Source organism: Salvelinus sp. IW2-2015, linkage group LG16 (assembly GCF_002910315.2).
Source record: "Salvelinus sp. IW2-2015 linkage group LG16, ASM291031v2, whole genome shotgun sequence".
Lineage (NCBI taxonomy): Eukaryota > Metazoa > Chordata > Actinopteri > Salmoniformes > Salmonidae > Salvelinus > Salvelinus sp. IW2-2015.
The window spans coordinates 33,547,296-33,573,548 of NC_036856.1; the positions used below are offsets into that span (position 1 = coordinate 33,547,296).

Genomic DNA, 26,253 nt, shown 5'->3' on the forward strand with positions numbered 1-26,253 from the left:
TGGCCCAAGCATACTTCCAAAGTTGTGGCAAAATGGCTTAAGGACAACAAAGTCAAGTCAAGGTATTAGATTGGCCATCACAAAGCCCTAACCTCAATCATATAGAACATTTGTGGGCAGAACTGAGAAAGCGTGTGCGAGCAATGAGGCCTACAAACCTGACTCAGTTACACCAGCTCTGTCAGGAGGAATGGGCCAAAATTCACCCAATTTATTGTGGAAAGCTTGTGGAATGCTACCCGAAACATTTGACCCAAGTTAAACAATTTAAAGTCAATGCTACCAAATACTAATTGAGTGAATGTAAACTTCTGACCCACTGTGAATGTGATAAAATAAATAAAATCTCAAATAAATCATTTTCTCTACTATTATTCTGACATTTCATATTCTTACAATAAAGTGGRGATCCTAACTGACCTAATTTTAGGGAATTTTTACTAGAATTTTACTAGGAATTGTTCAAAACAGTTTAAATGTATTTGGCTAAGGTGTATGTAAACTTCTGACTTCAATTGTAGTACCTGTACTTGAGCTAAACTCAGCAAAAAAAGAAACGTCCTCTCACTGTCAACTGCGTTTATTTTCAGCAAAATTAACATGTGTAAATATTTGTATGAACATAACAAGATTCAACAACTGAGACATAAACTGAACAAGTTCCACAGACATGTGACTAACAGAAATGAAATAATGTGTCCCTGAACAAAGGGTGAGTCAAAATCAAAAGTAACAGTCAGTATCTGGTGTAAAAAGTAACAGTCCCAACCAGTCCCAACCAAAAGTAACAGTCCCAACTAGCTGCATTAAGAACTGCAGTGCATCTCCTCCTCATGGACTGCACCAGATTTGCCAGCTCTTCCTGTGAGATGTTACCCCACTCTTCCACCAAGGCACCTGCAAGTTCCCGGACATTTCTGGGGGGAATGGCCCTAGTCCTCACCCTCCGATCCAACAGGTCCCAGACGTGCTCAATGTGATTGAGATCTGGGCTCTTCGCTGGCCATGGCAGAACACTGACATTCCTGTCTTGCAAGAAATCACACACAGAACGAGCAGTATGGCTGGTGGCATTGTCATGCTGGAGGGTCATGTTAGGATGAGCCTGCAGGAAGGGTACCACATGAGGGAGGAGGATGTATTCCTTGTAACGTACAGCGTTGAGATTTCCTGCAATGACAACAAGCTCAGTCCGATGATGCTGTGACACACCGCCCCAGACCATGACAGATCCTCCACCTCCAAATCGATCCCGCTCCAGAATACAGGCCTCAGTGTAACGCTCATTCCTTTGACGATAAACGCGAATCCGACCATCACCCCTGGTGAGACAAAACCGTGACTCGTCAGTGAAGAGTACTTTTTGCCAGTCCTGTCTGGTCCAGCGATGGTGGGTTTGTGCCCATAGGCAACGTTGTTGTCGGAGATGTCTGGTGAGGACCTGCCTTTACAACAGGCCTACAATCCCTCAGTCCAGCCTCTCTCGGCCTATTGCGGACATTCTGAGCACTGATAGAGGGTTCCTGGTGTAACTCGGGCAGTTGTTGTTGACATCTTGTACCCGTCCCGCATGTGTGATGTTCAGATGTACCGATCCTGTGCAGGTGTTGTTACACGTGGTCTGCCACTGCGAGGGCGATCAGCTGTCCGTCCTGTCTCCCTGTAGCGCTGTCTTAGGTGTCTCACAGTTGCAATTTATTGCCCTAGCCACATCTGCAGTCCTCATGCCTCCTTGCAGCATGCCTAAGGCACGTTCACGCAGATGAGCAGGGACCCTAGGCATCTTTCTTTTGGTGTTTTTCAAAGTCTGTAGAAAGGCCTCTTTAGTGTCCTAAGTTTTCATAACTGTGACCTTAATTGCCCACTGTCTGTAAGCTGTTAGTGTCTTAACGACTGTTCCACAGATGCATGTTCATTAATTGTTTATGGTTCATTGAACAAGCATGGGAAACAGTGTTTAAACCCTTTACAATGAAGATCTGTGAAGTAATTTGGATTTTTACGAATTATCTTTGAAAGACAGGGTCCTGAAAAAGGGACATTTCTTTTTTTGCTGAGTTTATGTTAACTGTCTTCATCATTACCATAATAGAAAACAAACAGTTAAAAAAAGTTTTTATTCGTAAAATTAAGAAGACTTCCACATAACTACTGCACTATGTACATAGACATGGAATCACTGGTCACTTTAATAATGTTTACATACGGTTTAACTCATTTCATATGTATGTACTGTATCCTAGTCAATGCCTCTCCGATATTGCTCTTCCTAATCCTATATATTTCTTAATTCCATTCTTTTCCTTTTAGATTTGTGTGTATTGTTGTGAATTGTTAGATATTACTGCACTGTTGGAGCTAGGAACACAAGCATTTCGCTACACCCACAATAACATCTGCTAAATATGTGAATGCGACCAATAACATTTGATTTGACTTACAACAATCAATGGAAGGGATCAAATTAAGTCACACAACTCTCCGGACTGAATTAGTATTCCTTTACTGATTACCAAATGCTTCAATCATCATAGTCATCATCATCATCAGAGGTGAGGAAGAGATTCCATCCCACAACATCTCTCTTTCTCACCTCTGATTTGGTTCCTCCATGGGGGAGGGTCCTTGTGATCAGTGAAATTAACTGGCTGCTGACAGCTGTAATGTTGACATGGTAAGGGGTGTGTTTCCTTGAAGAGTTGCAGGGAGATTGGAAACCAAAACTTGTGGAGAAATTTGTGTAGTGGTTGAAAAACAAGTTTTAATGACTCCAACCTAAGTGTAGGTAAACTTCCGATTTCAACTGTAGCCTATGTCATCACCTGTAATGATATTCTTTGTAATTTTAAGCCATCATTACGTAGAATGGATATTCCAATCCAACTTAATTCTAACCACTAGCAGTCAGCCAGACAGGTGTCTACCCTCACCTTGGGAACTGAGTTGAGCTGGCCTGGGCTGAGGAAGGGTCGGACAAGGAGGGCACGTACTGGGACCCTCGAGTACCCGCTCTGGAACTAGTTGTGCTGGTCGAAGAGCTCCAGCCGTGCCCAGCCCTTGGACACCAGCCTCTGGACCTCCTGACRGTAGGCGTCCAGGCCCTCAGCAGCCTGGAGCTCAACCATCAAAGACAAGGAGGGAGACGGCTGCATCCTGAAGAGAGAGAGTTTTGTCTTAGACAAATGTAACAAAGTGCATTTTGCTCCACCCCGAGTGGGCACGAACGGCGACCTTCTGAACAACACACGCAACTCAAAGGCAAACTGAGCTAACAGAGCAAGAGACAAGTCTGTCTCTCTGTAAGGGAAGGTGTGATGTCACTGATGTACCCCAGCCAACATGCTACGGGTTAGTTTCACAGTTACTTTTTCTTCTCAGGGTGCAGTGCTTACCTGGGCATAGGCTGTTTGACTGCCAGTGGGGCATAGTTCCCGGGGGGCACAGTGTGGGAGTAAGGCAGACCCCCTCCAAGCTGGCACTGCACAGGGAGCAGTGGATTAGGACGCCCCACCTCCTGGCCCCCAGAGTAGAGACCAGGCACTAGACGCAGAACCCTCAGCATGGCATCTAACCCCAGCACCAGGTCATAGAAGACCACAAAACCAGCCCTGCAAAACAACAGGGTTTAGAGTAGTTTAGAGGTATTTCATACCTGAACACCTGTAGAGAGTTAAAAATGTGTTAGAGACAATAAAATAGTATCTAATAATTGTAAGTAAAGGTAGGGTTTAATTTGACTAATATAGAGATCTCAAATTGTCTTAAAGACAACATAGATGTCATTATGGACTCACGCAGGGTCGTAGGGAGAGGAATGGGGCCTGGGCTGGGTCTGTAACAGGAACATAGGGTGGATATACTATATGGGTCTTCTTTTGTTCACATAATTTTCAGTGATCATAGAGAACTGGATAGATGAAAGCAATATTTATGTCACAGCTTTACCAGGGCTGGAGGAGCATGCATCTGGGCCAGGGGATGATGCATGGCTGGCGGGGCAGGGAACAGGGGTGGAGGTGGGAGCAGCCTTTGGTTCCTGGGAGCTTCTCTGCCCCTCTACCTCCCTGTGAAGGCTCTTGATCTCAGCCTGGATGCTGGCCATGTGGTGGGTGTGTTCTCTCTGGAACACACCCACTGCTCAGACCCCACTGCTACTGGATCAGGGGAACATAGAATCCCATCGAATTAAAATAATTCTAGAACCGTTGGAGTGAATTCTAATTTTATGTATTCTAATTCTATACATCCCGTGGTGATCACTGTATTCAATGTACAGTGGGGAGAACAAGTATTTGATACACTGCCAATTTTGCAGGTTTTCCTACTTACAAAGCATGTAGAGGTCTGTAATTCGTATCATAGGTACACTTCAACTGTGGAAGACGGAATCTAAAACAAAAATCCAGAAAATCACATTGTATGATTTTTAAGTAATTAATTTGCATTTTATTGCATGACATAAGTATTTGATCACCTACCAACCAGTAAGAATTCCGGCTCTCACAGACCTGTTAGTTTTTCTTTAAGAAGCCCTCCTGTTCTCCACTCATTACCTGTATTAACTGCACCTGTTTGAACTCGTTACCTGTATAAAAGACACCTGTCCACACACTCAATCAAACAGACTCCAACCTCTCCACAATGGCCAAGACCAGAGAGCTGTATAAGGCATCAGAGATAAAATTGTAGACCTGCACAAGGCTGGGATGGGCTACAGGACAATAGGCAAGCAGCTTGGTGAAAAGGCAACAACTGTTGGCGCAATTATTAGAAAATGGAAGAAGTTCAAGATGACGGTCAATCACCCTCGGTCTGGGCTCCATGCAAGATCTCACCTCGTGGGGCATCAATGTTCATGAGGAAGGTGAGGGATCAGCCAGAACTACACGGCAGGACCTGGTCAATGACCTGAAGAGAACTGGGACACAGTCTCAAAGAAAACCATTAGTAACACACTACGCCGTCATGGATTAAAATCCTGCAGCGCACGCAAGGTACCCCTGCTCAAGCCAGCGCATGTCCAGGCCGTCTGAAGTTTGCCAATGACCATCTGGATGATCCAGAGGAGGAATGGGAGAAGGTCATGTGGTCTGATGAGACAAAAATAGAGCTTTTTGGTCTAAACTCCACTCGCCGTGTTTGGAGGAAGAAGAAGGATGAGTACAACCCAAGACACCATCCCAACCGTGAAGCATGGAGGTGGAAACATCATTCTTTGGGGATGCTTTTCTGCAAAGGGACAGGACGACTGCACCGTATTGAGGGAGGATGGATGGGGCCATGTATCGCGAGATCTTGGCCAACAACCTCCTTCCCTCAGTAAGAGCATTGAAGATGGTCGTGGCTGGGTCTTCCAGCATGACAACGACCCGAAAACACAGCCAGGGCAACTAAGGAGTGGCTCCGTAAGAAGCATCTCAAGGTCCTGAGTGGCCTAGCCAGTCTCCAGACCTGAACCCAATAGAAAATCTTTGGAGGGAGCTGAAAGTCCGTATTTCCCAGCGACAGCCCCGAAACCTGAAGGATCCGGAGAGGTCTGTATGGAGGAGTGGGCCAAAAATCCTGTTGCAGTGTGTGCAAACCTGGTCAAGAACTACAGGAAACGTATGATCTCTGTAATTGCAACAAAGGTTTCTGTACCAAATATTAAGTTTTCTGCTTTTCTGATGTATCAAATACTTATGTCATGCAATAAAATGCAAATTAATTACTTAAAAATCATACAATGTGATTTTCTGGATTTTTGTTTTAGATTCCMTCTCTCACAGTTGAAGTGTACCTATGATAAAAATGACAGACCTCTACATGCTTTGTAAGTAGGAAAACCTGCAAAATCGTCAGTGTATCAAATACTTGTTCTCCCCACTGTATGTGATAACTCCTTACTGTCATTGTTTATCAGCAATGTTGCCTCTCTATGTATAGAATGATGCGTATGTTATATTCATGACAAAGATTAGATGGAGAGGACAACCCACCGTATTCCCCGCAGTGTTTCTCCCTGGCAATTGTATCCTGAAGATCTCTTCCTCCAGTCTCAGGTTCTCCTGCTCCACAGCGAGGACCTCTGAGTTCCCAGCCTGGTGAGGATGCTTCATCTCTGGGCAGAGAGAGAGAGAGAGAGAGAAGGGGTGGGTAGAAATATCATACCCCCAAGACATGCTACCTCTCACCATTACAATAACATGGGAGTTTAGCATTTTTGAGGGGTATGATATTTGTGTGTCTAACTTTCTCACTAATCATTATTCAAGATTCATTCAGAATTACTCTTAACATGGTAGTACCCACATTACTTAAAAGTGTTTAGAAACAAATTGTATTCTTATTTACAATAAAAGTGACTGTAAAAGGACACAATACACTATTTACCATTCATTTCTATTGGGAAAAAAATTCTCTGAAACACAACCAATACAAAGAGCATATGCATCCAACAAATGTGTACAGGCACAAGCTTGATGTAGTCATTGCATGCTATGAATATGGGACCAAATACTTCACTTTGACTACTTTAATACACATGTAAGTGAATTTGTCTCAATACTTTTGGTCCCCTAAAATAAAGGGACTATGTACAAAAAGTGCTGTACTTTCTAAACGGTTTACCAGATATGGATGAAAATACCCTGAAATTAAAGCTGACAGTCTGCACTTTAACCTCATAGTCATTACATCATTACAAACAAAAACAAAACTTTCACTGTCCCAATATTTTTGAAGCTCACTGTATTTCTGTATTTAATTTTCAATAAATTTGCAAAAATGACTGAAAACATGTTTTCACTTCGGCATTATGGGGTATTGTTTGTAGATTGGTGAGCATTTAAAAAAAAAAAGTTTTTGAATTCGGGCTATAACACAACAAAATGTGTAATAGGTCAAGGGGTATGAATACTTTCGGAAGGCACTGGTACACATGATCAATAGACACAAATCACTGAAGGTGGAAACAAAGCATCAAATGTGACACCCTCCATACCCCAATGAGAGACCATGCAGGACTGACACTCACTCTTCCTCCTGCAGCTGGTTTCAGCCCCAGGTTGGGCCTGCTGCTCCAGAGTGTGGGCCTCAGCCTGCAGGCATGCACCTGGGCCAGAATGGCTGGAACAGATCCACCGGACTGCATGTAGGCCAGCCTCAGAGCTCTGTCATACCAACACACACAGCCACAGTCAAACACAGTCATAGATACAGATAGGGAACAGGATAGTAATACATTGCTCCTACTGCACTGATTACTGGTGTTGCATGCTAACGTCAGACGGCAGGTAGCCTAGCAGTTAGAGCGATGAGCCAGCAACTGAAAGATTGCTGGTTTGAATACCCGAGCCGACAAGGTGAAAAATCTGTTGATGTGCCCTTGAGCAATGCACTTAATCCTAATTTTCTAGAGGCACGCTTTACTACTACAGCTGACCCTGTAAAACACATGTATGTGACAATAAAAACATGTTTTTTTATGTCATAAGAGCTACTAATCTGGCACTAATAACAGGTGCATCGATGATCACACTATAGCTGATACTACTGCATAGAGGTGGTACTATCTCTACCATGCAGTAACCTATTCACCTGTTTAATCAGAGCTGTACGCTAAGACATATGTACCTTATTTGGGAGGAGAGGGGGCCATCCACAGAGGATATGAGGTCAAAGTTGATGTGTCCCTTTGTGTCCTCAGGCAGGGTAGGGCTGTGTGAGTCAGACCTAACCTCTTTGACCCTATGAAGAGCACAGAAGAACATATTTATTTTTCTGACAGACATCTAACTTATCAGGATCATGGTCATTAGCCACCAAACGGAGGTACATGGACTGAAATAGGGAGGGACTACCGTGCGACCTGTTCCACAGGCCTGTTGTGAGTATCCTCTGCTGCCCTCTATTGGCTGATTTGGTCCCTTAGCTCCAGCAGCATAGTCTCCAGGTAGGCCGTGCTGCCCTGCCCTGACAGGGCCCCAAGCTGCCTCACTATCTCTGACAAACACACACAAAGTGAAAGTGTGTTGAATTACTCACACTGTTGCTTGCTTTGCATACCGGTATCTATAGTGTGTGTTGTTTTTTCTCTGTGTTGTATGGTGTCAATCTGTCTCCATATTAGCCCGTGTTCTACATGGGAGAACAGCAGCATCAGATACAATCTACAGTATTTATTTGTGTGTACGCGTATTTTATTGGTGTGTAAACTCTCTATGTCTACGGCAACTTACTTACCCAGTCTCTGTTGCTCCAGGAAGTGGTTGTGGGCCTGTATCTCTGAATCTCTCTCAACACAGACTTCAAGTGTCCTCTGCTGCCATGTAGTGGCTACAACTAACTCACCCCGGCTGCAGACTTCTCAAATCAGCGCTATAATCTTTGATGACGCAAATTGATTTTATAGGTGTCACTGGATAAATCTAGTACTAAACATATCACTTGTGGATCATTTAGATTCTTAGATAGAGAAGCAGACAAATGTTTGGCAAACCGATGCAAAATATTTATTACAATTACATTTTTCCAAGATGCAGTAGTTTTTCTCATACAGACAGTCCCATACAGGAAACCTTATCTTTAAAAATATGTAAATAATGTTATCAAAATAATCTTACATTTTTCAAAACTCACAATTTGTATTATATTTTTTTACAATCCACCCTGAATATCAAGGCTGCAAGAACAATATGCAAAAAAGAGAAATATCTATGTGGGATTGACAGCTGTACCAAATTATAAACAACAACAACAACAGAGCCTTAAATCTGTGGTAAAGCCAGCTGAACATTCTACCAGCCAGGAAAATTGTTGCAATTTCTAAACCTGGTAAATGCATAATTTTCAAAAGCAGTCCCTCATGTAAGAAAGAAAACCAGGTTGTATCTTAATACAAGAAGCAGGAGAATTTGGGGGGGGGGGGCTGTACGTTTACAGTCTTTATCAACCACAGAACTTGGAATTTTGAACATCTGAAAATTATGGCAGTTGGTGAACTAAGAACAGACAATCAGCTTGAACAGCTACGACGGAATAATTGAGTTTTTCTCCAGAATAAGTTTGGTAAAGTGACATTTCCATTACTTCGTAACGTTGTTTTATTATTCTTTATGCCCTTACTGGCTACATTAAATCAGTATTGCAATAAAAGTAATGGTGGTCCATAACTGTAAATGACTGTTCTCCTACCGCTTAGGATAAATATAATGATGAGCAAAATCATGCCTTACATTGTTCAAATAAGACAGATACATTACCATTTGTCAGCTTTAAATGGACCAAAACAAAAAACAAACCTAAATCCTTACAGAAGGGTTATTTAGGGGATTGGAAGCAATGTCAATATCAACTGCTCACAATGATTGTTTCATCTCAACACAAAAGCTACAAATTGTTTCAGCAAGAGCAGGTGTCAAAGCCATCTTTCAACAAAAAAAAGTATCAATCGATGAAGTCATTTGCAAGTAAAATCATTATTGGTTTGGTTGTTGTCAACATCATGGGGTTAAATTTTTTCATCACAAAATCAAAAGAAAAATGCTGATGTGTTTTACTTTCAATAATCATTTTAGCTCCTAGGAAAAGACCAAAGGTGTCAAAAAAAAGAAAAAAGAAAGGAAAGAAAAAGCAGAAGGAAAACCAAGAAGAAAGACCCTCAGGCAGGCATCACCTCTGACCCCTCTCTGTCACACCAGTGTCTGTATGACCAGTCTCTTGTGAACGAGGAAGAAGTGTAAAACAGGCGAGTGCAATGAGCGAGGGAGCGTGACGTGAGGAAGAAGAAGAGGAGGGGTGTAAAGCCATGTTAGGTGTCGGCGTCGTCGTCGTCTGTTTGGCTGCTGCTAGTGCTCTCGGACTCTGAGACCTCTTCTAGTTCAGGCTCTACAGGGCTTCTCCAGGACAGCAGGGGCAGGGGCGCACCCTTGAGAAGAGGCTTCAGGAGAACACCGTTCTGGCCCAGCCTGTTCCTCTTCAGCTAAAACAGACAGATAGATTAATAACAACAGTAACCAGGTTTCCAAACTTTTCATGCAGACCTGATGCATGAGAAGTCACAACAGGGCTATTGGAAACAGGAAATGTTGGTCCAAATTCATAAATGTCGATAGACAATTTGTTTGTTCGAAATGGTGGGATATGGTGAAATGGCGGTGAAAATGTGAAAATATTGATATTAATCACGCAATGATATGTCACATTGTAGGCCTACCACAGTCTATGGCCTTTCACCACGACATGGAAAAGCATTAAAAGTTTATAGGCAGATGAAATAAGCTATGATGAACTTCACATGTTGGAATAATTTATGATGAACTTCACATGGTCACACAGTGATCATGCACATTTCCAATAGGCTAAATATCGAGGGGAGACTATTATTTGAACGGTGCTTGTTGCCAATTATCAAATAAAATGACATTGCTCTTATCCATATCTCATCATATAACCGGTCCACTTTATAAGCAAACTGTTGTCCAGAGAGCATGCACCAGAACCACATTAGGCAAGTTTGCTATTTATTGCAACAGTTTTTGTGACAAAACCATCGGTAGAGTTGAAAATGCGATGGTAACCCATTTGTGTTTTTTATTCGTACATGGGAACTTAACTGCAGAAGTGTTTTTTATGTGCACTACGTCATCACCATGCACAGCACTTGATCTGCAACAAGTCAGTGTGATGAAAACACCCCTCTTGTGGGAAAATGCGCGTATTGTTTTTGTGTACATTTTTGAATATTTGCTTGAAAATCTGTCGCCAATTGGATGGAAACCTAGCTATAGAGAGATATCCACTCACAGGCTCACAGTAACACATGTAAATAGCTATGTATAGCTTTTACCTTCTCAGTTTTAGCTTGAAATTCTTGGAGCTCAGCATCAGTGATGGGCAAAAAGTTGTCATCATTCTCTGGGTACTCCTGCCAGCCCATAGCTTTGAGCAACCTACCAGAAGAGGCAGAGATCACTGGTAAAACAAGCTTTGAAGTGATTGTTCTATATCTAGATGTAAGAAAGCTCAGGAAATATTAACGTTTTTATACATTTAACCCCTTATTTTTTTGCCACAAAACTACCTCCATACTTCCATGTGTTTGTATGGGTGACCTTCAGACTAGTCCCGTGACACTGGTGGGGGTCCTAGAGCAAAACGGAGAACACCATTTTGTTCATGAGTTTCCCCTTCCACAGTGGGGTCATAGTAGCGTTCGAATCTAAACGGTTCGGACGCTACAGACAAAAATTGGCACATCAGCGTTACCGACTTCAGATGTGTCCCGTGACACTTGTGGGGGTCGTAGAGCAAAACGGAAACCGTTCGGACACTACAAACGTTTTCTTGAGAAGACAGAATTTCGGGATGTCTCATGGTCTGACAAACACCCCTGTAGCTCAGCCACCTTCCTCCGCAGATGCGGAAGGCCTGACATGGGAAGATGTGGTGGATGGAGACGCAGCCCATGGGGATTTTGATGGGGATTTTGTATCATGTTACTCAGATTGACGCACAGGTGCATCTATAGACTCTTAAGTATTAAATCCACTTCAATCAGTGTAGATGAAGGGGAGGAAACAGGTTAAAGAAGAATTTTTAAGCCTTGATACAATTGAGACATGGATTGTGTGTGTGCCATTCAGACGGTCAATGGGCAAGACAAAAGATTTAAGTGCCTTTGAACGGGGTATGGTAGTAGGTGCCAAGCGACCGGTATGAGTGTGTCAAGAACTGCTGGGTTTTTCATGCTCAACAGTTTCCTGTGTGTATCAAGAATAGTCCACCACCCAAAGGACATCCAGCCAACTTGACACAACTGTGGGAAGCATTGAAGTCAACATGGGCCAGCATCCGCGTGAACGCTTTTGACACATTGTAGGACATGCTACAACGAACTGAGGCTGTTTTGAGGGCAAAAAGGGGTGCAACTCAATATTAGGAAGGTGTCCTTAATGTTTTTTACACTCAGTGTCCATGCATATACATACAGCAACAGCAAAGCCTCCATATAATTAATTTCATAATAATAATGTAGGGCTCTCGATTAATTTCACACAATTTAGCTTGGTCGCCCCACCCTGACCCCAGGGGTCCACCGCCCTACAGCGCCCCCAACCCAACACACCCCACTCAACTTCAGAATCTTACTGTTTGAGTCACTGAGGGGTGTGAAGGAAGAGAGGGTATGTGCATGTGGGTGCAACGTACCTGTATTCTGCCTCCAACGAGCTGGAAAGGTGATCTGTGTCTGAGTCGCTGAGAGAGTGAAGGATCCCATTCTCTTGTAAGTCTCCTCTGTTCTCCTTAGGGTCTGATGGACTGGTAGAGGTGGGCCCGTCCCAGTTCTTATCATCCTTCAGGCCTCGCAGGAACTCACTCTTCCGGTCGGTGCTGCGACGCATCAGCTTCAGACGAGGAGGGGTGACGTCGATGGGAGGGGTGATGCTGGAGAGAGGCTGAGAGAGGTATTACCAAATAAATTGTAAGTCTTTTCAAATAAATTGTATCAAATCAAGTGTAGAGTGGGTCAGTGGTGGAATGCTAGAGCAGTGTTTTCAGACTCCAACTCTTGTTGGATGAAGTACAGCTTTATTACGGGTGACAATTGTAGTACTCATCACTGCATTCTCTACCAGAAAGTTGGTTGGCCCTTTTCGATGTCACTTAGTTTGATACATTGCTATGTTTTCATTTATAAAGCCCTTTTACAAAAAGTCCCACTGTACCTAACATCATAACTAAACTTTAGACATACGAGTTACCAAACCCAGTCTCAGGGATGGTTAACTCTGGAAATTCCTTTGGTCTCTACTGAGTTAGGTAAATCAGCTTTTAGTTTTCTTGCACCTTATTTGTAGAACAATCTTCAACATTTTCTTAGATTTCATCTGCTGGTACCTCTAGGGGAATTTAGAAAGCTGATTGAGGACCTTATTACTGATGAATATGTTTGTTTTTCTTTCTGATTACATTTTGTATTTATATTTTGTGTCTTTTCTGTATTTAGGGCTCATCTCTGAAAGAGACCTTGTCTCAGTAGGACTCCCTGATAAAATAAAGGTTAAATGATTATATATATATATATATATATATATATATACACTGCTCAAAAAAATTAAGGGAACACTTAAACAACACAATGTAACTCCAAGTCAATCACACTTCTGTGAAATCAAACTGTCCACTTAGGAAGCAACACTGATTGACAATAAATTTCACATGCTGTTGTGCAAATGGAATAGACAAKAGGTGGAAATTATAGGCAATTAGCAAGACACCCCCAATAAAGGAGTGGTTCTGCAGGTGGTGACCACAGACCACTTCTCAGTTCCTATGCTTCCTGGCTGATGTTTTGGTCACTTTTGAATGCTGGCGGTGCTTTCACTCTAGTGGTAGCATGAGACGGAGTCTACAACCCACACAAGTGGCTCAGGTAGTGCAGCTCATCCAGGATGGCACATCAATGCGAGCTGTGGCAAGAAGGTTTGCTGTGTCTGTCAGCGTAGTGTCCAGAGCATGGAGGCGCTACCAGGAGACAGGCCAGTACATCAAGAGACGTGGAGGAGGTCTTGGCTGATTTCTTTTGATTTTCCCATGACGTCAAGCAAAGAGGCACTGAGTTTGAAAATAGGCCTTGAAATACATCCACAGGTACACCTCCAATTGACTCAAATTATGTCAATAAGCTTATCAGAAGCTTCTAACGCCATAACATAATTTTCTTGGAATTCTCCAAGCTGTTTAAATGCCCAGTCCACTTAGTATATTCTTCTGACCCACTGGAATTGTAATACAGTGAATTATAAGTGAAATAATCTGTCTGTAAACAATTATTGGAAAAATTACTTGTGTCAATCACAAAGTAGATGTCCTAACCGACTTGCCAAAACTATAGTTTGTTAACAAGAAATTTGTGGATTGTTGAATAACAAGTTTTAATGACTCCAACCTAAGTGTATGTAAACTTCCGACTTCAACTGTAAGTAAGTTGCCCTCTGGTCCCTGTCAGAGTTCAGACTAACCTCCTTGGGGGTTCCGTAGGTCGGGCCGTAGGTCGGGGGAGTGACAGGCGTAAGAGGTTTGTTCACAGAGGCAGCAGGGCTGGTGAAGGCGGAGTCCCAGCCGGATAAATTAAAACTGCTTTTGGTTTCTCTCCCGCTTGGCTTCCAGGGACCAGCCTGCAGAGGGAAAATATAAAGTAAAGAAGTGATTCTTTATTTTGGCTGATGATGCGACTAGTGATTATACCCTGTCCTGTTTAAAAAAAAAATATTACCTTCATTTTACTAGGCAAGTCAGTTAAGAACAAATTCTTATTTTCAATGACTGCCTTGGAACAGTGCCTTGTTCAGGGGCAGAACGACATATTTTTACCTTGTCAGCTCGGGGATTCGATCTTGCAACCTTTCGGTTACAAGTCCAACGCTCTAACCACTAGGCTACCTGCCGTCCCACAAGGAGATGGCAGTAGTGAGGTCCTACCTTGGCTGAGGATGTGACTAGTGATTATACCCTGTCCTGGTTGAGGAGATGGCAGTAGTGAGGACCTACCTTGTCTGAGGACGTGACAATATTTAGGGCCTACCTTTTTTTTCTTTACGTACCTTGGTTGGGGTGATAGCTGGCTTGGGCACCAGGTTCTTGTAGACACTGGATGAGGAGATTGGGGTTTTGGTGACGTTGGTTAGGTGGGGTACCGTTGTGTTGGCGAAACCAGCAGAGAAAGCAGCGCTAGGGTCTTCCTTGGAAACCTTCTTGATGACCAACATCTTAGTTATGGTCTGCTTGGCACTAGGGGGGTGCTCTGTGGGGGAAGGATTGACCAATCAATCAATCAGGCTTACTCCCTTTCAAAGCCAGTCACTGGCAGAGCTCCTCACTCACCCCAAACTCCTACAGGAGTCTCTACAGCATGAGGCTGGGCCACCGGCTTCCCACTGCTCTCTGATTGATTGAGTGAGGGCTGTGGAAAAAAGCAAGAACACCCGTAACTTAACAAAAGTTGTCTGAAGTAATTTAAACATAGTAATCACCCAGCAGGTCGCTAACAATTAAAAAATTCTCTGAAACAGCCTGATAAACCAAAGCTTTGGAGTTGTTTTAAATTCAAGCAATGAAAATCTGGAGAAAGATGAGGGCACCCACAAAATCCTCCTCCACAAACTTCAGCTTGTCCTCATGGCCTCCCTCAACTGGCAGGAAGCCTCCTTTCCGGGGGTGGAAGGTCCCGTTGCGCTGACGGTGGGGCCCTGGTCGCTCCCTGTCCCCCACAGGGCGCTTGGTGTGGGGCCCATGGTGGGGTCCCTCCTGCCCCCAGAGACCGCTGCCCAGGCCCCCCTGCCCTCCCTTAGCCACGCCTGAGTCCACAGAGTCATGCCGCAGGAGAGAGGGATGGTGCAACCCATCACCTAGCAACCAGGAGTGGAAAAGTAAAATGAAGGTTAAGAACTGATTGGACCACATAATCCATCCAACACACACACACATACTGGTCAACCCTGCTTTAACATATGTATATCTGTGACTAATACACTTTGATTTGGTAGTCAGGGTCAGGTAGGGTGAGACCATGTATATGTGCGTGTGCTACCTGCAGGTGCTCTGAGAGGGTTGTTGTTGAAGAAGCCGTCAGAGGAGTTATGACGGCGGCGGCTCACAGCGGGCCGAGCATCACCGCGGGCAAGATTCTCTCCGTGCCCCTCAAACGCTGCAAGAGACTGAGAAATACAGAGAGGGAAAGAGAGATGTACAGAGATGGAGAAAGAGATACAGAAAGTGTCAAAGAGAGAGAGACAGAGAAAGAGAGACAGAGGGGCACATTTAAAAGAGCCTCAGTAACCACTCAGAGCAATAGCTCACAAGCCATTACACTATACCAAAATGGGGGTGTGAAAGTAACCGTTTAAACGAGGTTGGGATCCCTAACCGAAAACCTTTTTTTCCTTCCCCCCCACTTAATTAAAACCACAGTTATCACAAAACATTATTTTCCGTGTTATAACCAACAGGCTATAAAGGCCTGGGGAAGTTGTGTAATTCACATAAAATCAGAGGAAGAGGCTTTAGGCTACTTGAATTTGCAAGGTAGGCAAGACAAGACATTGCGAGATGCAGATTACCAAAACATATGAGCACGCTTCTGCCTCTCTCTCCCTCGCACTGGCCTACCTGCTCGGTCTCTTCGCTAATGATGCAAGTGTGTGTTCAGTCTTCAGTCTGACGCCTGTAGAATATCCTAGCCTATTCATGGCACCGATGTCTTCGGGCCAGTCTTGCGAGCCTACTTTTCGTTTTTGCCTCACTTGAAATTACAGTAGGCTACCGGTAGCCTGTGTCGATAACGTTTCAGACATAATGGAATGTGGCCCCTTGAAAGCCACTCGGCTACGGCATGTTTGTTTGTCTGTATATTAGGGTAGACTACACTACGAAACCTTATCTGGTGATATGAACGGGCATTTTTACTGTGGTGTAATTAAGGTTTGCCGCTTCTGAAACGGGACAAAAATCCATCACTAGGCAACCAGAAGTGTCAATCAAATAATCTCGAGCTACTGCAAGCAGGCCACTCTCCCTAGAAAAGTACTTTAAAGTTTGTTAAATATCATGATTTACCAAGAAATTTTGTAGAAATAAAACACATTTAATTCCAAAATCATGGGCATTAATATGGAGTTGGTCCACTCTTCTGGGAAGGCTTTCCACTAGATGTTGGAATATTTCTGTGGACACTGATGTTGGGTAATTAGGCCTGGCTCGCATTCCGTGTGCCAATTCATTCCAAAGGTGTTCGACGGGTTGAGGTCAGGGCTCTGTGCAGGCCAGTCAAGTTTTTCCACATCGATCTCGACAAACTATTTCTATATGGACCTCGCTTTGTGCGGGGGCATTGTCATGCTGAAACAGAAAGGGCCTTCCCCAAACTGTTGCCACAAAGTTGGAAGCACAGAATTATCTAGAATGTCATTGTATGCTGTAGTGTTAACTAAGGGGCCAAGCCCAAACCATTAAAAACAGCCCCAGACCATTATTCCTCCTCCACCAAACTTTACAGTTGGCACTATGCATTCGGGTAGGTAGCGTACTCCTGGCATCCGCCAAACCCAGATTCATCTGTCAAACTGCCAGATGGTGAAGCGTGACTCATCACTCCAGCGTTTCCACTGCTCCAGAGTCCAATGGTGGCGAGCTTTACACCACTCCAGCCGACGCTTAGCATTGCGCATGGTGATCTTAGGCTTATGTGTAAACCCATTTCATGAAGCTCTCGACAAACAGTAATTATAATGATGTTGCTTCCAGAGGCAGTTTGGGACTTGGTAGTGAGTGTTGCAACCGAGGACAGACGATTTTAACGCGCTGCTCGATTCAGCACTCGGCGGTCCCGTTCTGTGATCTTGTGTGGCCTACCACTTCGCGGCTGAGCCCTTGTTGCGCCTAGACGTTTCCACTTCACAATAACAGCACTTACAGTTGACCGGGGCAGCTCTAGCAGGGCAGAAATTTGATTAACTGACTTGGTGGCATCCTATGACAGTGCCACGTTGAAAGTCACTGAGCTCTTCAGTAAGGCCATTCTACTGCCAATGTTTGTCTATGTCAATTGCACGGCTGTGTGCTCGATTTTCTACACTTGTCAGCTACGGGTGTGGCTGAAATAGCTAACTTGAAGGTGTGTCCACATACTTTGGTATATATAGTGTAACTTAATTGCTGGGCCCTAGAGGTCATACATACGTAATACAACCATTATTCTGCATTTTAAAATTGACGTGGAATTTTAATGCACTGGATGGCCCACCCTAAGACACCAAAATCAAWAAACTTCTTAAATCTCCCCAAAAATTTAAAAAACTGTCTAGACTGTCATCCATATTACTTTGAACCATGATTTTAACAGCTACAGAATTCTGACAAGTGCTACTAGAAAGAAGTGATACAACTGGAAAGTAGTGATACAGACTAGAGTGTTATATTGTATTATTGTCCTCTACAAAGACAGGCAGCCATAACTACCTGGGCCATTCAAGGCCACAACATACCTTTGGGGTCAAAGTTCAACCAGGCACCGCAGCGCAAACATTGAACCCTCTGTATATGCATAGTCTGCTAACATTTTACCCAGCCACCTAAAACGCTTTATCCAACAAAGCATGGCATTCCCAGAACCAATTTTTGAAGTAGTAACTTCTGAGAAAACATATTTACAGAACAAATCAAAGTGTATTTGTCACGTGCACCGAATACAACAGGTGTAGTAGACCTTAGTGGAATGCTTACTTACAGGCTCTAACCAACAGTGCAAAAAAGGTATTAGGTGAACAATAGGTAAGAAATAAAACAGTAAAGAGACAGTGAAAAATAACAGTAGCAAGGCTATATACAGGCACCGGTTAGTCGGGCTGATTGAGGTAGTATGTACATGTAGATATGGTTAAAGTGACTATGCATATATGATAAACAGAGAGTAGCAGCAGCGTAAAAGAGGGGTTGGGGGGGGTTAAAAATCTTATGGCTTGGGGGTAAAAAAGCCCTTTTGTCCTAGACTTGGCACTCCGGTACCTCTTGCCATGCGGTAGTAGAGAGAACAAACAGTCTATGACTGTGGAGGCTGGGGTCTTTGACAATTTTCAGGGCCTTCCTCTGACACCGCCTGGTGTAGAGGTCCTGGATGGCAGGCAGCTTAGCCCCAGTGATGTACTGGGCCGTACGCACTACCCTCTGTAGTGCCTTGCGGTTGGAGGCCGAGCAATTGCCGTACCAGGCAGTGATGGTCTGTAGTAGGAATTATAGGATGCCTGTCCTGTCCTAACCCCCAGCACCTCTCTAGGTCTCACTTACAGGGCCACCCCTTATGCAGTGGCCTAAGGCAGGAGGGCCCTGTAAGAGAGACCCAGAGAGGTGCTGGGACATTTCCTGAGCTAAACAGACCAAGATGAACCTCCAACAACATATATACCTTACATAAATGTTAATTGTTTTGGCGTAGAATTATCTCACCCAGTGGCATATGGGCTATTTAGGTGAGAGCTGAGGCCGCCCAGTGTAGTATCCACTTTGTCAAAGGCAGGGGTGCAAAATATTGTTCATGTCCAGCGCGCGTCTCCAGGGTGCAGTTGGAGACGCACCGCTGAGGCGCTCCACCTATGTCCAGTAAAAAATGATTTAACATACAGTGCCTTCAGAAAGTATTCACACATCTTGACTTTTTCCACATTTTGTTGTGTTACAAAGTGTGATTAAAACGGATTTAATTGTATTTTTTTTGTCAACAATCGACACAAAATACTCTGTAATGTCAAAGTGGAAGAAAAATTCTAACATTTGTAAAAAATAAAACACTAATGTATCTTGATTAGATAAGTATTCAACCAATACATGTTAGAATCACCTTTGGCAGCAATTACAGCTATAAGCCTTTCTGGGTAAGTCTCCAAGAGATATTCATATCTGGATTGTACAATATTTGCACATTCTTTTTTTCAGAATTCTTCGAGCTCTGTCAAGTTGGTTGTTGATTATTGCTAGACAGCCGCTCAGGAACATTTAAATGTCATCTTGGTTAGAAACTCCAGTGTATATTTCTTCTTGTGTTTTAAGTTATTGTACTGCTGAAAGGTAATTGTGTCTCTTGGAAAGCAGACTGAACCAGGTTTTCCACTTGGATTTTGCCAGTCCTTAGCTCTATTCCATTTCTTATTATCAAACTCCCTAGTCCTTGCAGGTGACAAGCACACCCATGTTGCAGCCACCACAATGTTTGAAAATATTGATAGTGGTACTCAGTGACGTGTTGTGTTATATTTGCCCCAAATATAACACTTTTTATTCAGGACATGAAGTTCATGTCTTTGCCACATTTTTTATTTTGTCATTTCAAACAGGATGCATGTTCTGGAATATTTTTATTCTGTACAGGCTTCATTTTTTTCACTCTGTCATTTAGGTTAGTATTGTGGAGTAACTACAACGTTGTTGATCCATCCTCAGTCTTCTCCTATCACAGCCATTAAACTCTGTAACTGTTTTAAAGTCACCATTTGCCTTACGGTGAAATCCCTGAGCAGTTTCCTTCCTCTCCTGTAACTGAGTTAGGAAGGACACTTGTATCTTTGTAGTGACTGGGTGTATTGACACACGATCCAAAGTGTAATTAATAACTTCACCATGCTCAAAGGGATATTCAATGTCTGCTTTTCTTAATTTTTTACCCATCTACCAATACGTGCCCTTTGTAAGGCAGTGAAAAACCTCCCTGGTCTTTGAAACTGTGTGAAATTCCCTGCTCGACTGAGAGACCTTACAGATAATTGTATGTGTGGGGTACAGAGATGAAGTAGTGATTCAAAAATCATGTTAAACACTTATTACKKACAGAGTGAGTCCATGCAACTTATTACCTGACTTGTCAAGCACATTTCTGAACTTGACATTATGGGGTATTGTGTGTAGGCCAGTGACAAAAAATCACAATTGAATACAATTTTAATTCAGGTTGTAACACAACTAAATGTGGAAAAAGTGAAGTGGTGTGAACACTTTCTGAAGGCACTGTAAATCATGTAGCCTATAGCCTACGTTTTCTGTAGCCTACAGGCTTGGAGATCAAATTTATGACAAATGTCATGAGACACTTTTTACATCATGCACGTTTTTCCGATCAAATAGCCTAACAAACAGGTGTATATCCTAAAAACAGGACAGGTCAAAGGAAACTGCTTTCTAGGAGTTTCAAACAGTTGGCTAAATTGTCATGATAATCAGTGATTTCAAGTTTGTATTAGTATATTTTTGACGAGCTGCATCACAGCGAAAAAGAAAAGACTTCTGCATTTCCCGCTGTGTAAATACATGGATTCTCATTGCAAATAGGCTCAAGAATACTCCTGATAAAGGTGGGTAGCTGATATTCAGAGCATAAAGACGTCCTCCAGTGATTTTATTTACTTTTCCTGTTGAAAAGTGATATTCCAAGTATAAATACAGTAAAGTACACACACTAATGCGTACACCACACGACTTTCAAAATCCAAACATCGCCGAGCCGCTCACATTAAACGACTGTCTTTCCTGTTGTTTTTTGTCTTGCCAACTTAGTGGTGCGCACACTAAACAATGTGGCACAGACGGGGGTCACACACTACAAGATTCTTCACTTGGTCGTGAGGATTCTCCATACCACGCTGTCTCGTGAACACAATGATGTGATGATGAGATTAGATTGTTAAAGCAGCCTCATTCACGCTTGTTATACAGAGTTGAAATATCTAGCCAACATTTTGAATTAAATAACATTGCTTGTAGGGCCTCCCTAGTGGTGCAGTGGTCTAAGGCACCGCATCACAGTGCTAGAGACATCACTACAGAGCCAGGTTTGATCCCGGGCTGTATCACAACCGGCAGTGATCGGGAGTCCCATAGGGCGGCACACAAATGGCCCAGTGTCGTCCGGCTTAGGGGAGGTTTTGTCGTTTTACTTAAATCAATGGCTCATCTGGCGCCAGCGACTCGTGGCGTGCCGGGCGCCTGCAGGCTGACCTCGATCGCCAGGTGAACAGTGTTTCCGCCAACACATTGGTGCGTCTGGCTTTCAGGTTAAGCGGGCGGGGGTTAAGAAGCGCCGTTTGGCGGGTCATGTTTCGGAGGACACATGACACGACCTTCGCCTCCCGAGCCCATTGGGGAGTTGCAGCAATGAGACAAGATCGAAAATAAATAAATAACATTGCTTGTGAACTTCAGAGATGACACAATTTGACACTGACTTTGGTTAAAGTGACTTTGGCAAGTACAAACGCAAGTTATCATCGCTCCGGCTCAAGAGTCTACACATTCTGGGTGATTCGAAACAATGTCTTCTCTGATGAGCTCTCATTGGCTATTGCTGATCACTGTTCTCAAAACTTGTCATTGCACATCTTACACTACAAGAGCATTGTAGATTTTGTGCAGATAAAATCAAACGTTTGAAAATATTGGGACGTCTGGGATTGCTCAAAGACGGGATCGGAAGTACTCAGATTGCGTTTCTGACCTGCTCACATTAAACGCGTCGGTGAAGACTGCGTACCGAGAGGGCAACGACATGAGGATTTTGTCTCCGATCTCAAAAACTTGTCTGGGACAGCTAAATTGTGTAGTGTACACTTGGCTTAAAGGATAAAAAAATATATGTTTTGAGCAAAATAGTGTTTTTTAGACAACAGCAAAGGTTTTGATGGGAAGTCGTGATGGTTTGATGGGAAGTCATGATGTCATCAGCCTTATGAGGAACAATAGAGGAGCAACAGACTAGGACGGCCAATACCGGCCCTGCTCACTTACCTTGGCGGGCTGAGGCGTGGAGAAGTTAAGCCAGGCTGGAACAAAGTCATGCTGCGCCATTTAGGTCCAGTGTCTCCCGTCAGTAGAGCGTGGCATCAAACCTCATGGCCAGGATCTAAAGAGGCAAGGAAAGAGGGATATCACTGCCAGACCTCTAATAACAGACATCAGACAGAAATTAGTGTGAATAACCATCAGTGTTACTTCAGAGGAGTTGGTGTTTCATGCAAGATAATGTCAGGCTGCTTATGACAGACAACTTATGGTAGTCTTTATTCATCTTTACCCAAATAATGAAAATTAATGATTTTAATGAATTAGGATTTACACCGATCATAATTGCAGCTTTTCGAAGTGTGTGCGAATGTGAACTCTGCCAAATCACTTGGTAGTTAGTATCATTTCACTTCAGTATAAAGAGAGGACACTGATTGTACCCACCGACAGCTAGACCAGAATGACATAACAAATCTTCTTACCCAGAGTAGTCAGCTCTGTAGTCCAATGGCCCTTCTCTCTGTCAGTGTGGTATGTGTTCCTCTTGGTACAGCTGGCCCAGCCCTGGTGTCTGTTAAGCTAAGGCAGACCAGGAGATAGGACCACTCTTCAGCCTGAGCGAGACAGAGCCCTTGGCAGAGAGAAGCTCCAGTTCCCAGGGTGAGGCGATGAGTGGAGAAGGGGCTTGGTAAGGAGACTTGCAGTTATCTGTACTGCCGGTCTTGGCTGGTGTCGAGATGATTTGATTGAATCAGTCACACAGACATGAATGAAAAGCAAGCATATGTAGTAGGGATCTGTTTGGTTGTTTGATCTAGGCCTGTCTGTGTGAGTCAGTGAGGAAAGTCAACTCAACTGTTCTATGTTCTCAAAAGGTTTATGGAAGCAGCACTTTGTGCCAGCCCTGACACTGATTCCTCCTCACCAACTCATCCTATCTCCAGATGTGGACACTCTCTGAAAAAGAGGGGGGGGGGGAACAATCTACTTCCCAGTGCCGCTTCAAGGGGAAAACAGCGAAAAGCCCGTGTTCACCTCATCCACACAACCGGAGGGCTACGACAAGGAGAAACGGGGAGGGGGGGGGGGGTCACGGTTTAGTCACATAACAAAACCCAAGGGGGCCTATCGCTATGATGTGACTAACATTGTGTTTGTTAGTAGTATCAATCAACACACCCTAAATCCTGACTCTTCTGAGAAGGGGTGTGAGAAGGAGCCTGACATTCTCATTAACTCACTATTGTAGAGGTTGTATTGCTAGAGAACGTACTGGAGATTTGGTTCTGTGCACCTTTTTGCATTTATCTTACCCTCAGACACGCCAAACCTAGGCTGTTGTTGTTGGTCAGATACACCATTCATTCAAAGCAAATACTCATGTAAACTGACTCACTTCTTAGCTATAAAATTATACTCGAGTAATACAGAGGCAACTCTCCTTAAAAGGTCACTCATATAATTTTCAAAAGATATCTAACAACTGTCTTCCTTTTACTAGATTGTACAATCCTGACTTTGCTGTAGCATCCGGCAGAAGAGATTGTTGCTGAAGTTGTTGTAAGGATTGGCATTGAACAAAACAAAACTAAGTGTTCTTCTTTACTTCTCAGCCGTCTCTTCAAATTACTTCTTCAGCAGCAGATCAACACTGTTAAGAAACACAACATTTAGGCAAGAAAATGACAATGGACAGTTGGAGTTATGTAATARGGCTAGCAGCTAGCAAACTAGTTAGCAGGCTCTGTTGTAAACAAGCATTACGTACAAGCTAACGTTACTATTAGCAGGCCATTGAATGAGTGCGACTCGCCAATGAACGATTACGCATGGTGCAACTTTCAATATTATTATATTAGCTAACAACATAAATTACTATATATGCATTACTTGACGTGATGACACATGAACATCGAAAAGTGTAACTGTCAACGGCCATGGATGATAAATGGAGCTAGCAGCAGACGAAATCAACGGTGTCAAAATGGCCACCTACCTAGAGATAAATGTCTCGAGCCTCACAGACCACTGTGATTGCTTGTCTCTGTCAATTCAGCTAATATCCGAGATGTACGTGTAAGCGGAACATGCCTGTCTTGCAACTGCAAATATATAATTTGAGCTGTTGTAGTTAGTACATTTGGGTTGTGAGATCCCGTTTTATCAGACTTTCGTTTGAACTAGCTAACAGTAATGTTAGCTATCCTAGCTTGCTACTTGTTCCTGTTTGTCCTAGACATACTAATCAATGGAAGAGCACATGTCCACGCGTTATAAACAGTGATCTCTGCTGTGCCTGTAACGTGTGGTCTTTGACAGTCAGTTTATCTGTTTAATGATGTAGCAAATATATRCACCACATTTAATTTAACAATTAATCGTTACTGGAGGGGGTAACTGTTGAGGAACCAGACTTCTCATAGGTCACTGTACGGACGGAAGAAATATACGTTCGCACACAAATCGGCAGGGTCTATGTCTGACATCAGGGACAGCGGATTTTTACTTATTTATAACAACATTTAATTCCGATTTGAAAAACAAGTAAGAATACAATAATCCGAGATAGTATAGAGATGTTCTCTGCGCAGAGGCAGTGATTTTGATGAGACATTAACAGTATATGACTTTCTACACAAGCAACTCCGTGCTAAACAGGCAGGCAGGTTACTGCAGAGATTTCAGACATTCATATAGCACTATGCTATTCAGATTTTGGGATATCTATTAACATTGTCTACCTTTTCAGATAAGATGTTGGCTGGTATATTTAGAAGACCCATCCTTASTGCTCACAAGGTGAGTTTACCTGTAAGAGGAGACTAAACATTGTTTCATGTCATGTCCAACTACTCATCTTATTGAATCTCTATTTTCATGGATGCATTGGGACTCTCCACAGCAGATGTCCTGCCTGTCTGCTGGTGCCTCAGTCAGGGTGTCTGATGCCTCCTATAGTTCCTGTCCCCTGTGGCCCTGCAGGGTCTCCTCGGCCAGGCTGCTCCCTAAAATAAGTGATGCTGTTGGTCTATTGAGGACCCAGTACTTCCACAGCTCTGCTGCGAGGCTGAAGAAACGACAACAACCAGAGCCTCCACCCAGAGAGTTGGACCTGCTCCGTTATGACATGAGAGACCTGGGAAAGAGCCCCAAACCAGCGCTGTACCTGAGCCTCTCCAGCCTTATCCCTTTCATCGCTGCTCCGCTCGTCATGGCTGTGACCGAGACCTACCTGCCAGAAGTGGCCTTCGCCCAGGTGGCCTATGGAGCGTCTATCTTGTCTTTCCTGGGCGGTGCGCGGTGGGGCTTTGCCATCCCAGAGACTAGCCCGGCCAAGCCAGACTGGATCAACCTGGCCAATAGCGTGGTTCCATCCCTGTTGGCCTGGCTGGCCATGCTGTTCAGCGACACGATTACCCCAGCAGCTATGATGGTCATCATGGGGCTAGGCATCTCCCTACACTATGACCTGTCTCTGCTGCCCACCTACCCCAGCTGGTTCAAAGCCCTGCGTACTATACTGTCAGTGGTGGCCTTCCTCTCACTGGTGGCCACACTGGTTCTCAAGGGAGTTTACCTGGAGAAGAAGATATTCTCAGAGCAATGAATTCATGCTACAGAGTAGACACATTTGTAATTGAACATATTTTAAGTGTGAATGGAAAGATCTCTAAAATGGTAAAGAGTGTTTGTGATGGCATATGTTTGATTGTGTTATTTATGGTACTTAAAAATGMCTGACTGATACTAAATGTGTATCCTTTAGGCTCTGGTTCTGGCAATACTGTAACGAGCAGGTGGTACGTTTCAGACATCTGCTGTATATCCATGTGGTGGTGTGTCAGTGTCATGCATTATTATTGCAGATAATAAAACAATGGAATGGCGGCGTGACCAGCCTCAGCCTACAATGAATGAATGTGTGAAAGGCTTGAAAGAACGGACTCGGCA

At 43.6% G+C, this 26,253-nt stretch overlaps 3 protein-coding genes and 1 long non-coding RNA gene across 11 annotated transcripts; 1 reads left to right on the plus strand and 3 right to left on the minus strand.

Moving 5' to 3' along the window:
* Positions 1-640: 640 nt before the first annotated feature.
* LOC111976049 (coiled-coil domain-containing protein 17-like) lies at positions 641-4,805 on the minus strand. Its single transcript, XM_024004769.2, has 4 exons — positions 3,946-4,805; positions 3,795-3,832; positions 3,393-3,608; positions 641-3,153 (listed from the first exon to the last, which is right to left on the minus strand). Exons 1-4 carry the CDS (start codon positions 3,985-3,987, stop codon positions 3,018-3,020), a joined length of 432 nt encoding a protein of 143 aa, XP_023860537.1. The 5' UTR covers positions 3,988-4,805; the 3' UTR covers positions 641-3,017.
* A 951-nt stretch (positions 4,806-5,756) lies between these two features.
* On the minus strand, positions 5,757-7,978 carry LOC111975374 (uncharacterized). The gene is made up of 4 exons (XR_002878824.2): positions 7,842-7,978; positions 7,615-7,728; positions 7,016-7,151; positions 5,757-6,100 (listed from the first exon to the last, which is right to left on the minus strand). It is a non-coding gene; the product is annotated as an uncharacterized lncRNA (long non-coding RNA).
* Positions 7,979-8,469: 491 nt separating this feature from the next.
* On the minus strand, positions 8,470-24,389 carry LOC111975745 (vasculin-like protein 1). 3 transcript variants are annotated; one of them, XM_024004299.2, is made up of 11 exons: positions 24,299-24,389; positions 22,785-23,953; positions 22,306-22,420; positions 15,572-15,698; positions 15,127-15,389; positions 14,866-14,944; positions 14,586-14,785; positions 14,004-14,159; positions 12,190-12,437; positions 10,829-10,931; positions 8,470-9,961 (listed from the first exon to the last, which is right to left on the minus strand). In XM_024004299.2, the coding sequence occupies exons 3-11, from the start codon at positions 22,363-22,365 to the stop codon at positions 9,791-9,793; spliced, it is 1,407 nt and encodes a 468-aa protein (XP_023860067.1). In that variant the 5' UTR covers positions 22,366-22,420; positions 22,785-23,953; positions 24,299-24,389; the 3' UTR covers positions 8,470-9,790. The 3 variants fall into 3 exon arrangements, with proteins under 3 accessions (XP_023860067.1, XP_023860068.1, XP_023860069.1); XM_024004300.2 differs by lacking the exon at positions 24,299-24,389 and adding an exon at positions 24,193-24,281; XM_024004301.2 differs by lacking the exon at positions 10,829-10,931 and having other exon boundaries at positions 9,873-9,961.
* Positions 24,283-26,196, plus strand: tmem69 (transmembrane protein 69). 6 transcript variants are annotated; one of them, XM_024004306.2, is made up of 3 exons: positions 24,283-24,372; positions 25,052-25,101; positions 25,205-26,196. In XM_024004306.2, the coding sequence occupies exons 2-3, from the start codon at positions 25,057-25,059 to the stop codon at positions 25,907-25,909; spliced, it is 750 nt and encodes a 249-aa protein (XP_023860074.1). In that variant the 5' UTR covers positions 24,283-24,372; positions 25,052-25,056; the 3' UTR covers positions 25,910-26,196. The 6 variants fall into 6 exon arrangements, with proteins under 6 accessions (XP_023860074.1, XP_023860078.1, XP_023860073.1 ...); XM_024004310.2 differs by having other exon boundaries at positions 25,208-26,196; XM_024004305.2 differs by lacking the exon at positions 24,283-24,372 and adding an exon at positions 24,742-24,964.
* The last annotated feature ends 57 nt before the right edge of the window (positions 26,197-26,253 follow it).